This window comes from Xenopus tropicalis, chromosome 3 (assembly GCF_000004195.4).
Source record: "Xenopus tropicalis strain Nigerian chromosome 3, UCB_Xtro_10.0, whole genome shotgun sequence".
Lineage (NCBI taxonomy): Eukaryota > Metazoa > Chordata > Amphibia > Anura > Pipidae > Xenopus > Xenopus tropicalis.
Window position 1 is genome coordinate 19,368,299 of NC_030679.2, and position 14,978 is coordinate 19,383,276.

General features: G+C 40.7%; 1 protein-coding gene and 1 long non-coding RNA gene across 2 annotated transcripts; both read left to right on the plus strand.

Annotated features, from left to right (window-relative positions):
• The first annotated feature begins 8,072 nt into the window (after window positions 1-8,072).
• Window positions 8,073-9,615, plus strand: LOC116409699. The gene is made up of 3 exons (XR_004221929.1): window positions 8,073-8,304; window positions 8,913-8,947; window positions 9,472-9,615. It is a non-coding gene; the product is annotated as an uncharacterized LOC116409699 (long non-coding RNA).
• A 3,608-nt stretch (window positions 9,616-13,223) lies between these two features.
• Window positions 13,224-14,745, plus strand: LOC116409698 (myosin-binding protein H-like). The gene is made up of 2 exons (XM_031898713.1): window positions 13,224-13,721; window positions 14,027-14,745. The coding sequence occupies exons 1-2, from the start codon at window positions 13,413-13,415 to the stop codon at window positions 14,093-14,095; spliced, it is 378 nt and encodes a 125-aa protein (XP_031754573.1). The 5' UTR covers window positions 13,224-13,412; the 3' UTR covers window positions 14,096-14,745.
• Window positions 14,746-14,978: the final 233 nt, after the last annotated feature.

Consider the following 14,978-nt stretch of genomic DNA (forward strand, 5'->3'; position numbering starts at 1 on the left):
CTGACTTTTTAGAGCAATTGCACACTCACACAGCCCCCCTACCACTTTACTCCTAGGGTTTTGCTAAAAATGGAAGCACTAAACATTTAGGAAAGTAATGTGAGCGCCCTCCTAACTTGTCTTCTAGTCCCATGTTCCTCAGCCGGTGGTGCTTCCGCGATGAGACTACAATTATGATGCTTGGAGAATAATATACCCTTATCACCTTTCCCTAAGTATTTACCCTGGACAATGGGCCCGCTCTCAGAACTTTAATTCCTCCTCTACTCCTTCAAACTCTTTATTATCCTAGTCTCTTTTCTCTACATATTATACTCTATTCTTCCATCTAACAAGCTTCCATGTTCCCATGTATAAATAGGGAATGACCATGATATAGGCTAAATAGATAGAAGCAACCCTGACACCTGGGCCAACCGGGAGTTTTCCTGGTATCCTGGTAGGCCAGTCCGACACTGGAGGTGGCTTTTTGCCACCCCTTGTAACTGGCCGCTCACTGCCACCTGAGGCGAGGAGCAGCCCTGATGTAAAAGGCCACATGTAAAAGGCATTTTCAGGAGACTTATCACCGCTGTAATGTAGTTGTCTAATGGGCGACAAATCTCTTTGTGTGCCAATGTCCTAAAGTAAATCATGTGTGTATAAACTGGATTTGTAAGATTACCTCTAAAAATAATTAATTGTGGATTGTTCAAGCGCTCAGCCTGTCAGACCAGATGCATCAATCCTCCAAATGGCTATCTGCAAGCCAAAACAGCGCAGAGTACTCTGTACCTCTAAAAAGAAGTTTCCCAGATGATAGGGCTGATTCACTAAAGTGTGTTTTAACGTGCGCTATTTTTAGCGTGCGTTAAAAATTTTATTGCGTCTAAATTTTCGTGACTTAACGCATGATTTACTATAAGCATACTTGCGTTAATTTACGCGCGATATTGCATGCGTTATTTAACTCGCGAAGACTATTTTCGTTCGGTATTTGACGGTACATGCGCTAATTAACGCCCGCGTATAGTCACCGCAAATAGATAGTCGCTGCATATGAATTGTCGCCACATATAAATGGTAGCATATAAATAGTAGCATATAAATGGTAGCATATAAATGGTAGCATATAAATAGTAGCATATAAATAGTAGCATATAAATGGTAGCATATAAATAGTAGCATATAAATAGTAGCATATAAATGGTAGCATATAATTAATAGCTGCTTATAAATAGTAGCCGCTAGTGATGAGCTAATCTGTTTGCAAAACGGCAAAAATGTTGTGCGGCCAAAAAAATTGTTGCCCCCGACTATTATTTTTTGACGCCTGCGGCAAATTTTTGCGTGGCAAATTTTTCATGCGTTTTTCCATTGGCGGATTGGTTTGCGAAACGCATGAAAAAATTTGCCGCAGAAAAATGTGCCACACGTTCAAAAACTAGCCGCAAATCCATGCCATGTCGAAACATTTCATCAATTGTAGCCGCATATAAATAGTCATGTGAATAAACGCACGCCATGTTAGTCATACATGCCAGTATTTTCGTAAAATTACTGTATTAAAAATGCCCATTTCGCTGCAAACTGGAGGCTGCATCACTCTAGGGGGAACACATACTTGAATAAATAACACTGCAAAGTCCATATTTTATTGCCAAAAGCTCATTTACTGTACTTTTCTATAATTATCGCCTGCCTCAAGTAGGTGTTATTTTTCGCATAGCCTAATGCGATATTTAGCGCGCCTAAGTGTTTGTGAATCATGCGTTAGTATTCTTTTCAGCGCGCTAATTAACACATTGTTGCGTCTATTTTAACGCAAAAAACGTTCGATAAAATTTATCGCACTTTAGTGAATCAACCCCGATGTCCCCGAGATGACTTTGGCTTCTGGGCGAAATAGAGGGCCCGGCACAAGACCGGAGTACCCCATGGGGGTCTCCCTCAGTAAAAAAAACTGCCAGAAAAATCCAATTGATGAATTCATGTAAATCACCAGCACAAAGGTCGTTCTGAAGGCTTGTGCCTGTATAGGGAAGAGAATAAAAAGGATAAAAGGTAATATCAGGGATAATGCATTTAGCACTTAATATTTCCTAAAATATACAGAGGGAAGGCAGAGATCTGGCTATTTTACCCACACATCATATATTACTGTTGTCAATGATGATTCTTGTCTCCAATTCATGGAAAGGCCCATTGATTTAAAATTTTAGATTCCCACCAGCAGCTTAGTAGTTTACACTATTTAGGAATGCGCCATATCCTTCATTTCAACTGCACTTTTCACTTTAAATAATACAAATGTAATATCTGATTGCTAAGCTCCTTGGCCATAGTAACAAGGCATTTGTGTGTCAGAATGGAGTATAAATAGATGGTTTGTATAGAAAGATAAGCATTAAACAATGCTAACATTGGCAACAATTCCGCCCAGCCATTGGATTGGTTTGCAGTTGCCAGGGCTACTCACCCTAGCAACCAGTTGGTATGTTATGTTTCACCTTGAAAAGTAGGCAACTTAAAAGAGGAAATAATTTATAAATTTACTTTAACAAGTAGAAACCAACTACAATGTTGCTCTGAAAGATAACTCAGGCATGAATTCTACTTTACCATAGATATAGCATTAACTAGGAGACTAAATAGGTGCAAGGGCTCATTTACCAATTTAGGTGCCTAAATGCAAAAGTGCAGTTGCCAGTAGCAACCAATTAGCATTAGCACTGATTTACTCTGATTTACTGATTTGCTCTGTAAACTCATGTTTGTTCAGTTATTTTAAGTTCCCTGTTCCTTATAAATTGTGCTGCGTAATTTGCTTGTGCTCTATATAAATAAATGAAGATGATTTAGATTTACCGACCCCCAACTAATTGTAAGAAATAGTTAATCAGGCCCTGTGTCCGTAATAAGTGAAAAGTGACTGCTGGAGGCAGAAAGGGCAAAATACAGTTGGGCTCATTTATCAATGGGCAAGATTGCCACTTCAGATAGAACCATGATAAGAAGTGCATGTCAGTCTATGGCAGATGTGAAATTGTTATGAGGATAGGTAAACGCAGGGTCAGACTGGGCCACCGGACACCGGGAAAAACCCACCGGCCCAGACCTGATGACAGCTGCCCTCTCTCGTGGCCCCTGCGGGGGGTGTGTAGGACCCCTGGGGCAGCAACGCCGGTGGCCCCGCACACACCTAGTCCGACCCTGGGAAAACTACTACCAGTTAGCAAAAATCCGCAACTCTTGCAACAGTGAAACACTGGCTTATTATCCTGAGCCAATCCTGAGCCAAGTACCTGGACTTTGGATGTGTAAATTAATATAAACACCAAAGCACTGCACCCAGCTATTAATTAAATGTTCAAATAAGTAATTAAATAATAGAATAATAAATATATTAGCCACGGTGCGGTACCTTGAAGTTATATTGGCCCGAGTGTATATACCCCAGTCCTTTTGCTGAGTGCATCTAGCTCCAGCACTGAGCACCCAGACCACACAGCGATGGCGGTGAGTAATATTTCACTGTTTGACGGTTCACTGGTATGCAGAAAGGTGTAGCGGCAGTTGAAAGATCACTTAGGGCTTATGAAGGATATGAGGGACCTCCAATACAGTTTATCCTTGAGTTGTTAGGATTATGTCTTAAGTTAAATTATTTTCACTTTGAAACATCTTTTCATGTACCAATTTAAAAATAAATTTATTTTGCCCAGATGTGGTCAGAAAATATTATTGTACAAAACATTTCTTGTCCATGGTGATAGAACTTAATCAATGTACCGAAGATATCAAATTTATAGCAACATATGATAGGGAGGTGCAGTTTCTTGATTTACAGTTTAAGATTAAGGGTACCAGGATTGGATACTCTCTCTATAGAAAAGTGACTGATCGCAACACATTGTTGCATGCCAACAGTGCCCACGCACCCACTCTGAAGCGTTCTCTCCCTTTGTCACAATTCTGTAGGGTTTTGCATAATAATTCAGATGCTTCTATTTGTGAACAATAGTTGGCTGATATGAAAACTATTTTTCTCAGTGTCCCAGCAGCCAAGTCCGACCCTGACTAAATATAAAAATTAATCCCAAAAACTAGAGCAGTCTGTACGGGCTAATTAGGCAATGATTAAGGCTGATGAAACCATGGGTAAACTATGTCCTAATACCCCTGTGATGGGGTACCATAGGGGCAAAAGTCTACATAGATCATAGATAGATGACCTACTGATGGTAAGTGATCTGGTAAGGTGTTATATATGGGAAATTGGATCATCCTCATGGCTACCTGCTAATAAAGTTAAAGGTTTTAGATGTCCTTTATTTACCTCTTGTCAGTATATGACACCAGGGACCAGTTTTGCCCAACCCCGCACGGGCCGGCGAGTTAAGATTAGGCATCATATAATGTGTACCACTACACGTGTGATCTATTTGATCACTTGCCCTTGTGGGTTGTCATATATGGGCAAAACTAATCTTATGTTGCATTTATCCATAGATGCACATAGATCAGCGATTAATACGGCATATCGTGACCAAAAATCTTCGAAACCAGGAGCTAAACATTTTTTGGAGGTGGGACATAGGTTGCCAACCTTCAACCTTCATATACAGCGATTGATCATGTGCCAATGCCGAAACAAGGTGGTGATAGATCGCTGCTTTTGCAGTGCAAAACATTCTGGATCAAGAAATTTGACACTTTGTCACTCAAGGGCCTTAATGAATATTGCTCTTTTAATTGTTTTCTTGATGTTCAGTGACTTGTGTGAGCTTTGTTATTATAATATTCATACAGTGTTTGGTTTGTACATTATCCATATGATTATCAACTTAACTTTGACCCCCTTCCCTGAGTTGCTAGGTTGCTATGGCAGCCGGGTATGCTTGGGACTTGGGGGATGTGGGGTTGGTAAATTGATATAAATTCGGTGCTTTGGACTATGTACCTTTTAAATAGTGAAACTTTATGTGTGATGATTAGGGTTACACACCTTGATTAAGGTTCTAGACCCGAACCGAAACATCAGTGTTGTAAGCTATGCAATGGAATAAAGATTGGAGTGTAAAAAGTTATTATGAATTGATATGTTATACAACCTTGTGCAGCACCTGGATGAAAGTTGTTTAGACTATATATATATATTCACCAAAAAAAAGTGTCAATTCTGTTTTTTTCTGGGTGCAAACGGACTATGCTCGCATAGGATCACATACAAAAATACACCAAAAAGTCCTGCACTCCCAATGCTTTATTGTTAAAAAAGTGCACCAAATGATACATATTAATGGAGACAGGGGGAGTCATAAATTAAGGGTTCCCTAAGTTATGGCGGTTTCTGTAACATGTATGGCATATTGTGTTACTGGCATCAGTCTGGATTATTATTATCATTAGCATTTATTTATAAAGCGCCCACATATTCCACAGCGCTGTACAATAAGTGGGTTTCAAACACAGGACATACAGAGTAACATATAAAGCAATCAATAACCGATATAAGAGGTGAAGAGATCCCTGCCCAAAAGAGCTTACAATCTAGTCACTTCCTGTTTCCCCAGATGCAATAGTTTCTACTTAGAGAATAGTTTAAGGCCCAACCAGCCAAACAGCCTGGTCACTGCCAGAGTAATGAATGATTTGTGCTGCTGATCTGCCCCCCCTTACTAGAAGAAACCTGTCCCATACATACCTTGTATATACCATTTCCCCTACTAAGGTCAAAGCCCTTTCTATTGTTGCAGCTAAGTGTAACCCCCCTCTCTACCCGCTATTCAGGCTAAGGAAGAGACACCCTACAAGCTAAGGACCCCCCCTTCACCTTCCTGGTTACACAGACTTAAGAGCAGCAGCAGTGATTGAAACCATGGCTGATGAATGAATGGATCTTTGCTACTGATATGGCAGCACAGTAACTGCACTGACTCAATAGGCCACGCATACAAAGCCATGCTCTATGTACATAATCAGCTATGTATGTACTGCACATCTAAGGGAAAACAAATGCCATATAAACCTTACTCATAAACAGGGTACACTTCCCCTTTAAGAGGGACACCTGTCATGTGATGAGAGTTGACTTCATACCCATGGACGTGACAGTTGATACAGACCGTTGGTTGGCATTGTGGCGAGAGGTAAGCATACATCTCCTCTGATAGATTTATTACCCTTATTTTAGTTTAAAAAAGATGGAAAATAGTTGGGTGACACCCCACAGAATAGCAGATGTTGTTCTTATAACTGATATAAGTGGTTTTGGAGAATTTTCCCCTAAAATGGGCTTTGGAGATGCCTCTAATCTTAGCACTAGTTGGGAGACACAGACGCCATATTTGGCAGCTATGCAGGACTTTCAGCAAATATACACTTTTTTAGCTTGGGCCTGCGTAAAAATGTAGCATTTGGGGACCCCTTAGCCAAACCATGAAATACTTAATTTTTTTCCCAGAACTGACAGGTTCTTTAGAGTTTTGCCCCTCTACCCCGGGTATCTGCCCTGCTCTATGTACCAACCTTAACATGTAACTGAATTTAGCTGGATAAATACCAATACAGAATAAAGTGTATTAGTATATTGCACGCACCTCAAAATACCCCACCTGTGGGGGCAATAGGGAAAATGGTAGGGGCATTATGGAATAAAATATTATTGAATTGACACTCCTACTACCCAGAAATATCCAGAAAATATACAGCACTATGGCCATGTTGGCCCTTGAGGCCACATGTATGTGTGTATAACTTTATTTATAAAGTGCCACAAGGATACGCAGCGTTGTTCAATCTTACAGAATACAAAATTACACACAGGGAGGACAAGTGATATAATAAATAAATACAATAAATAAATATATATATATATATATATATATATATATATATATATATATATATAAAAATGCACAGGTAATAAGTGCCAAGTGGTATGAGACACAGTAGGAAGGAGGTCCCTGCCCCGTAGAGCTTACAATCTAAGTCACATTCTTTGTGCTCTCAGCCCCCTAACTAATCTCATTTTGGGTTTATTTACCTCTCTACCCTGCTTTAAATTATTTCTATGGCAGTGGGCATTTATGAACACGTAGTGAATCTGCACCGGGGCAGTAATCCATGGCAGCCAATCAAATGCTTCCTTTCTTGGTTCTATCTGAAGCTGGAAATCTTGCCCATTGATAAATAAGCCCAACTGTATTTTGCCCTTTCTGCCTCCAGCAGTTACTTATTACGGACACAGGGCCTGATTTACTATTTCCTACAATTAGTTGGGGTGGGAAATCTAAATCATCTTCATCTATTTATATAGAGTATAAGTACATTACACAGCACAATTTAAAAGAAACAGGAACTTACAATATTTAACAAATATGAGTTTACAAAGCAAATCAGTGGTTCTGGGTTTGCTATTTGGTTGCTAATGACAACTGCACTTTTGCATTCAGGCACCTAAATTGGTAAATGAGCCCTTGCGCCTATTTAGTCTCCTAGTTAATGCTTTATCTATGGTAAAATAGAAGGCATGCCTGAATAATCTTTCAGAGCAACATTGTAGTTGGTTTCTATTTTTAGTACATTTTTATTATTTCCTTTTTTAAGTTGCCTACTTTTCAAGGTGAAACATAACATACCAACTGGTTGCTAGGGTGAGTAGCCTTGGCAACTGCAAACCAAGCCAATGGCTGGGCAAAATTGTTAGCATTGTTTAATGCTTATCTTTCTGTACAAACCATATATTTATACTTCATTCTGACACACAAATGCCATGTTGCCAGGGCCAAGGAGCTTTGCAACCAGATGTTACATTTTTATTATTTACAAAGTTCAATTGATATGATGGATATGGTGCATTCCTGCTATAAAAAGTGTATTGTGTTACTGGCTACAACTTACAGATGGGAATCTAAAAATGTAATGGGCCTTTTCATGAATTGCGGACAAGAATTATAATTGATTAGCAAAAGTACAATGTGATGTGTGATCTGTATACTTTATAGGAAATATCAAGTGCATTATCCCTGATATTACCTTTTATCCTTTTTATTCTCTTCCCTATACAGCTGTTGTGCCTTCAGAGCGATCGATTTGTGCGCTGGTGATTTACCTGCTTTTATCTATTGGATTTTTCTGGCTATTCCCTGTTCAGATTTTCCATTCTTTTCTGAACGAGTGTAGGGAATAGCCAGCTTTTATTGAGGGAGACCCCCTTGGGGTACTCCGGCCTTGTGCCGGGCCCTCCATTTCGCCCAGAAGCCAAAGTCATCTCAGGCTTCTGGTCCCAAGAGACATCATCTGGGAAACTTCTTTTTAGAGGTAATCTTACAAATCCAGTTTATACACACATGATTTACTTAAGGGCAATGGCACACAAAGAGATTTGTTGCCCATCAGAAATCTACACTACAGCGGTAACAAATCTCCTGAAAATGCATTTTACATGTGGCAATCGCAAAGTAAGTTAATGATTTTGAATAATATTTTTAGGAGATTTGTCTTGTAGGGGACTAATCTTTTCATGTGCCATTGCCCTTACAGCACGTCTGCCCTAAGTACAATAGGGGTGCCATTTTGTTAGGTCACAGCGGCATAACAATAGAGGAGATAGGGGATTTCTAGGTGAGGGGGCAGGGGGACAGGCTGGGCCCCTCTGAAGATTTTTTTTGTGGGGGGGGCCTAATGCAGTAGTTATGCCACTGTTAGGTCACTTATTGCTTTCCTGGGCCTGCACTCCTCTTCTTCAATAAGTTACCTGGCCCAGGGGAGCTTATTGCAGGCAGCCCATGTCTTTAACGTACTTCCTTTTGCTGAATAATATATAAACTGCAGCCTATAAGCACTGTAGCATTCCTGTCATAGTCTTGAATCTTTCCCTATTGCTATTCCTGATATAATGCTCATTTGTACCTCTTGTTTGCCTTTAGGTTGCTGTAGTGCAAGGAAAATGCCATTCCTTCAGGTAATTTCTTTTCTAATTCCAAAATAAGGGAAATTGTAAAAAAAAATACTCTCGCTTTTACACAAGTTTAATTGAAAATATAGCCTGAAGAAACATATAGTCTGAAGAAACAACAGGCATCTAAAGCAAGCGGTATGGCAGTACTCACTAATATTAGGGGAGGTGACAGGAGGAGAGGGGCTAGTGACAAATACAATGCCCCATGTACCATAGCCCTTATGCCTGTCATGGAGTTCACATATGCACATGCCCCTGAGGAAGTCACTTGATGACAAAACGCGTTGGGCCTTATTGATTGATACACTTATTGTACTGCAACAAAAACAAAAGTGCAAATTTTATGTATTAAACTATTTACTTTTGATATTACACTATGGGAGTGCGCCTCTCTGTTTTCATGTGTATATGCTGTAGAAGTTGCCAACCCTTTTCTGTCACTATTTTTCTCAAAGCCAGACTAACTGTGAGCAGCATTTATATCCATTTAGCTTTGTGTCTCTAATACTATTTTCTTCCACTTACAGTTGCTGTGCTATGCCCTGGAGGACTTCAGGGAAGAAAATAACAATTTTGACCACCTGCTTTCCTGTTATGGTAAAATTCTACATTAATAATCATTTCCTTAATCATTAATTCTTTAATTTCTGCTTGTCAAGTGAATATGAGGTTATAGCACTCTGTATTAGGGATGCACTGAATCCAGGATTTGGTGCAGGATTTGCCCAAGATTCAGCCTTTTCCAACAGGATTCAGATTCAGTCGAATCCATGGTCTTGGCCAAATCCAGATCCTTAAAATAATGTGACTTTTTGTCACATAAACACAGAAGCTGAGAACTGTTCACCATGCATGCAGTGCGTGGGTCTTTCGGATTCACTGTACTGAATCCAAATCCAAGGATTCAGATTCAGTACAGTATTCATCCGAATCTTTTACCTCCAGTGTTCTAGACTTTCTTTTCTGTAAGCTCCAGTGTCTCCCCATGAAATGGGAGGAAGTCTACAAAACACGATACTTTAGCCCAAAATGTAAGAGATGTCAAAATGCCAACATTGGCCAAGGTTGCACTTAGTTTATTATATATGAATTCCATTCCCTCCTTAAGCTCAGTGTTTAATAAAAATGTACTTTTCTCTGCAGAACATCGCTACAGGAAACAATTTGGAAAGCTGAAAGACTTGTAAGTAAAACAAAAACTCTTATTACATTTTAGTAATTGATTGCCATTGCCCCAGGGGTAAGTACAAGGGTGGAAAATGCCATTCCCTAGGGCCCATGCCCTTTTTGATTGTTCTGTGTAGGCTGTGCTCTATAAAAGTGGTCCCCAACCTTTTTTGCACCACGGACCAGTTTCAAGCAAGGCAATTTTTCCAAGGACCGGGGTTGTGGTTGGTGCAGCCAATGCATAGTATATAATTGAATTATTACATATATGATGTAAATGTAATTATTATTGCACTTTATTTTTTTATTATTATTATATTATAAAATATAATACAGCTCATCATAATGCAAAGTCAGTGGGGGACCTGAGCTTGTTTCCCTGCAACTAGATGTGCCTGGCACCCTTGCTTTTCTTACTCCCACCTAAGGGTTGACATCCTCTGATACTTAGTATGGAACTTTAAGTACTTTGGCCCTTGTCGCAATCAGTAGAAAGCTTCCAGGGCTTCACATTGCTGTTGTCATGGCTGTGTAACACATTGGAGAATTGAGATATCAGGTATTTAGGACCAGAGGTGGCCCAATTCAGCACAGCCCACGGCCCGGCACTGGTCCCTGGCCCGGGGGTTGGGGACCCCTGCTCTATACCTTGTGTCAGATTAAGAATTAGCCATAAGATGCAAAACATAGCTCTGACAAGCTGCAACTTGTGGCCCCTGGAGTGCGCTACTTTGTGTATCTGAATAAAGTAAAAGCTGGGAGTGTTCCAGGGGACACAAATTCAGCCAGTGTTACATTCAGAGAAAGGGGACGTTTTTTGATCATACATGGCAAATGAGCCCCCTTGTGTTTTATTGGCTATTTCCTTTTATTAATGCTCAATGGGAATTTTTTTTCAGAGAACATTTTCTCGTGTGGTATGATGACGAGAATAGTCTTGGCGGAGGGAACAACGTCGCCAACTATCTCACGATGATCCAACATCTGGTAAGAAAGAAATCCAAAATATATGTATAGATAAATAGGGAATAAATGATATTTATTATTTGTCCCAGTATTTTATATGGCTGAATATTTGCTCCACATGATGATATGGCACAAGGCCCAGGCAATATAATTGGATGCTGCTTTGATAGCTATTAATTGGACTGAATTCTAGATTCCTTTTTCACATTGCTACTTTCTTTTATGTTACAGGAAGATCTGGAAAGTCTTGCAGTGACATATCGGGTCCTGTATACTATGGATTCTTGGCCAATTGTAAGTGCCCATATTATTAATAATGTAGGAGAAGTTATTATGTCTTGCTCCCCTGGGGGGATTCTAAAGTCACCCACCTAAGTAAAATTTCCACAAGCAACAAAACTCCTTAGCACCTGTTGCAATGCATTATGGGGTTATGCACAGAGGCTGCAGAGAGTTTTGTTACAAGGGGCCACATAGGTACAAAGCAGTGCTTAACATTGACTCTCTGCTTCCACAGATGACACCAGAAGGACAAGTGCTGAAGGACCGATACAGGGACCTTGTCGAATTCCATCAAGTAAGTTGATGCAGTCCTTGAGTATTTATTGAAAAATGACTCGATAAAATGAGCGCTACTTATAGCATGCATTAAAAATGTTATCACCTCTTTTTTTTGCGACTTAACCCTTGATTCACTAAAAAGGACACTTGAAAAAATCCGACTGCAAACTCCATGTTGTGTTGCCAAAAGCTCATGAACCGCAATGTTTTTTAAGTTCCGCCTACCCCAAGTAGGTGTTAATATTTGCACAGATTAAAGGAAAATTTTGCGCGTTTAACGCTTAAAATGTGTTTGTGAATCGTGCGTTAGTACTATTTCTATTCTCTAATTAACGCATTGCTTTAGAAATTACGATTTGTGATGATGTTTTTTTTTGCGCATGCGATATGCGGATTAACGCATGCGAAATGACTTTGACGAATCAGTACTTATATATCGCATGCTTTTTAATGCAAAAAGCATGCGATAAGCATTATTGTCCTTCAGTGAATCGGCCCCTTAATGTTTTTCAGACTATAGGTAACATAAATCTCTGAACTGTGGGTTTGTGCCAATATTAATGTCATTAATAGAATCTGCCACCACAGCATCACCCGGCAGGGATTTCCACACCCATACTGCCCTCACCGTATAAAGGAACTATTGGCACCATCTATACAGGCATAATCATAACTGTCTTCTTTCTCTTCCCTTTGCTCCTATCCTTGTGCCTCCCCCGCGCTCACAGACTATAACATCAAAGCTTGAGGTACTCAAGATGAAGATTGTGGAGAAGGAAGAGGAGCTGGAGGAAGAGGAGCTGAAGGAAGAGGAGCTGGAGGAAGTTGCTGGGTATGTATTTTACAAATGATGTTTCATCATTACAGTTACTGACACACAAGAGCAATGTATTAAATAAAATACATTTGATGTCTTGAAGGGACAGTATACGCCTAAAACACCTTGAGTTTTTTTGAATTACAGTCTGTTGTTTTAATTTAAAAGAAATCCATATTTTCCCATTTATTGCTTACTCCACCAGCTTCCTTTATAAAGAGGGCAATTCGTTCAGAGCTACCTATGCAGCTAAAACCCCTACCATACCTAAACCCCTACCTTATCTAAGAAACAGCTTTTGAGCAGATCATTATCCAGGGCTTCTCTGTGGACTCTGTGTAATTCTTTTTATCATCTCCTTTGAAGTTCTTTGGGATCAGGAGGTGACAGGAAGTGCTAAAGTAAAACTGGCTTCATAATCTTGTTTAGTGCTAGAAATAACAGAAATCATAGAGATTTCATACTTAAGGGCTCTGGCACACGGGGAGATTAGTCGCCCGCGACAAATCTCCCTTGTCACGGGCGACTAATCTTCCCGAGTTGCCATGACCCGCCATCCCACCGGGGAACATGTAAGTCGCCGGCGGGATGGCACACGCGGCGGCGCGATTTCCCGAAATCGCTGAAAAAGACTCGCGAGTCAATTTTTGCAATATGTCTTTTCCAAATGTTGAAAGTCCCTCTTTCTTGAGGTGAAGCCTATCCCTACAGCTGTGCACATAACCTACTCTGCCCATATTTGTTGTAGTAGGGGCAGGTTAATACTTAGGTAAAGGTGATAAGGGTATATTATTCCTCCAATCATCATAATTGTAGTGTCAATGCTCAACACTGATTCATTTTTTTATTTTTTTTCTCTTCAGGACCAGTGAACATCAAGGAGAGCCTCCTGTCATAGAGGAGAAAGTAGAAGAGCCTCCTACTGCAGAAGAGGGAGTGGAAGAGCCTCCCACATCAATGGAGGAAGAAGTGCCACCTGAAGGGGAGGTGGAAGAGCCTCCCCCTTTAAGGGTGGAAGAGGCAGCGCCATCTACAGAAGGGGGGGAAGTGGCAGAGCCTCCCCCTTCAAGGGAGAAAGAGGAAACACCATCTGCTGAAGGGGAGGTAGTGGAAGAACATCCGGCTTCAAGGGTGGAAGAGGCAGCGCCATCTACTGAAGGGGAGGAAGTGGCAGAGCCTCCCCCTTCAAGGGAGAAAGAAACACCACCAGCTGAGGAACATCAGACCCTTAGAAGGCGGGTTAGAAAGGCGCTCCAGAGAGTTTGGGTAATATATGTATTTACTTGCAATATCTTTTCATTTGGCAATGCATCATGTTGGTCAGTGCAGTTCCACTTCACTTCCTGCGGTCCAGTTGTTTAGACTGTAAAAAAAAGTGGAGCAGCCATAGCAAGTATACCTTTGAAAATGAGTTTTCCCACTGACAACTAGACTGGTGATCAATATAATACTTAAAGGTGCCATTCTATGTAACTAATATGTAAACATAGATTAAACCTTTATATCCTAAAAAGCAAGCATTTATGTGTAATTTATTGTTTGTTCAACGTTTTATTTCTTCTTCTTTTCAGAAGTCCACCAGAAGATTCGTGAGGGAGGTATGTTGTCACCGGAGGTATGTTGTCACCGCTGCTCCCTGATTGCCTCCCATTCTTTCACTCAAGTACCTGCCCACCTCTCGACTCAAGTGCCCACCTACCCACCTCTTCCACACAAGTGCCTACATAGCCACACAAAGCCCACCCATCCACCACTTCTACACAAACAACCACCATACAATCCAAAACTCTTCCATACAATCGCCTACACAAGCACCTGACAGCCCACCCAGCAATACACAAGCACCTGTCCACCCACCCCTCTACAAATATACACTCACCCACTTTAGCCCTCTACACATAGAACATATAAAGCCATGATCCAGGGTGTAAAACCGACTGCCGTTTCTAGGAGTCAGAAAGGAATTTTTACCTTCAGTGCAGATTGGCAAAGCGCACTGTAGAGTTTTTTGCCTTTCTTTGGATCATCATGGCTCCCATGCAGCAAGCTGTGGCCCCCAGGATTACTTTTGCTCTGTGCAGGCCTAGCCATAAGGAATCATCACACCCCTAGGGCAGAGCTAGAGCCAATTCTCGCACAAGGAAGGGTAGGGAGAGGGAGATGGTTGGTTAATCCCTGCCCTACTATTGAGCCTACAAAGTGTTTTGGGAGCCACAGGTCGTTTCAGGGAAAGCCTAACCACCTTTTGGCTTATTAATAAATCCTGTTACCCCAACAGATTTCTCATAAATATGTCTCTGTGTTTTTCTTGAATCCCATGGTGAATAATGAGGGGAAGGATTTTATTAAGGTAAACAACCAGTTGTGTGATGGGTTAATTAATACCTCTGGTGGCTGCTCAAAATTGGCAAGGGCAGTGTGGGTTAAAACTGAGTGGTATTCCTGGTAAAGAGGTTTAGTTGAAGAACGAAATGGGTTAATATTTCTGCAGGGGGTTGTTAGAGTGGAACTTGATTGGCTAAT

Coding starts and splice junctions, on each gene's coding strand:
- LOC116409698 (XM_031898713.1), top strand. CDS start 13,413: ATGGAGGAAGAAGTGCCACCTGAAGGGGAGGTGGAAGAGCCTCCCCCT. Junction 13,722..14,026: donor AGGCGCTCCAGAGAGTTTGG/GTAATATATGTA, acceptor TCTTCTTTTCAG/AAGTCCACCAGAAGATTCGT.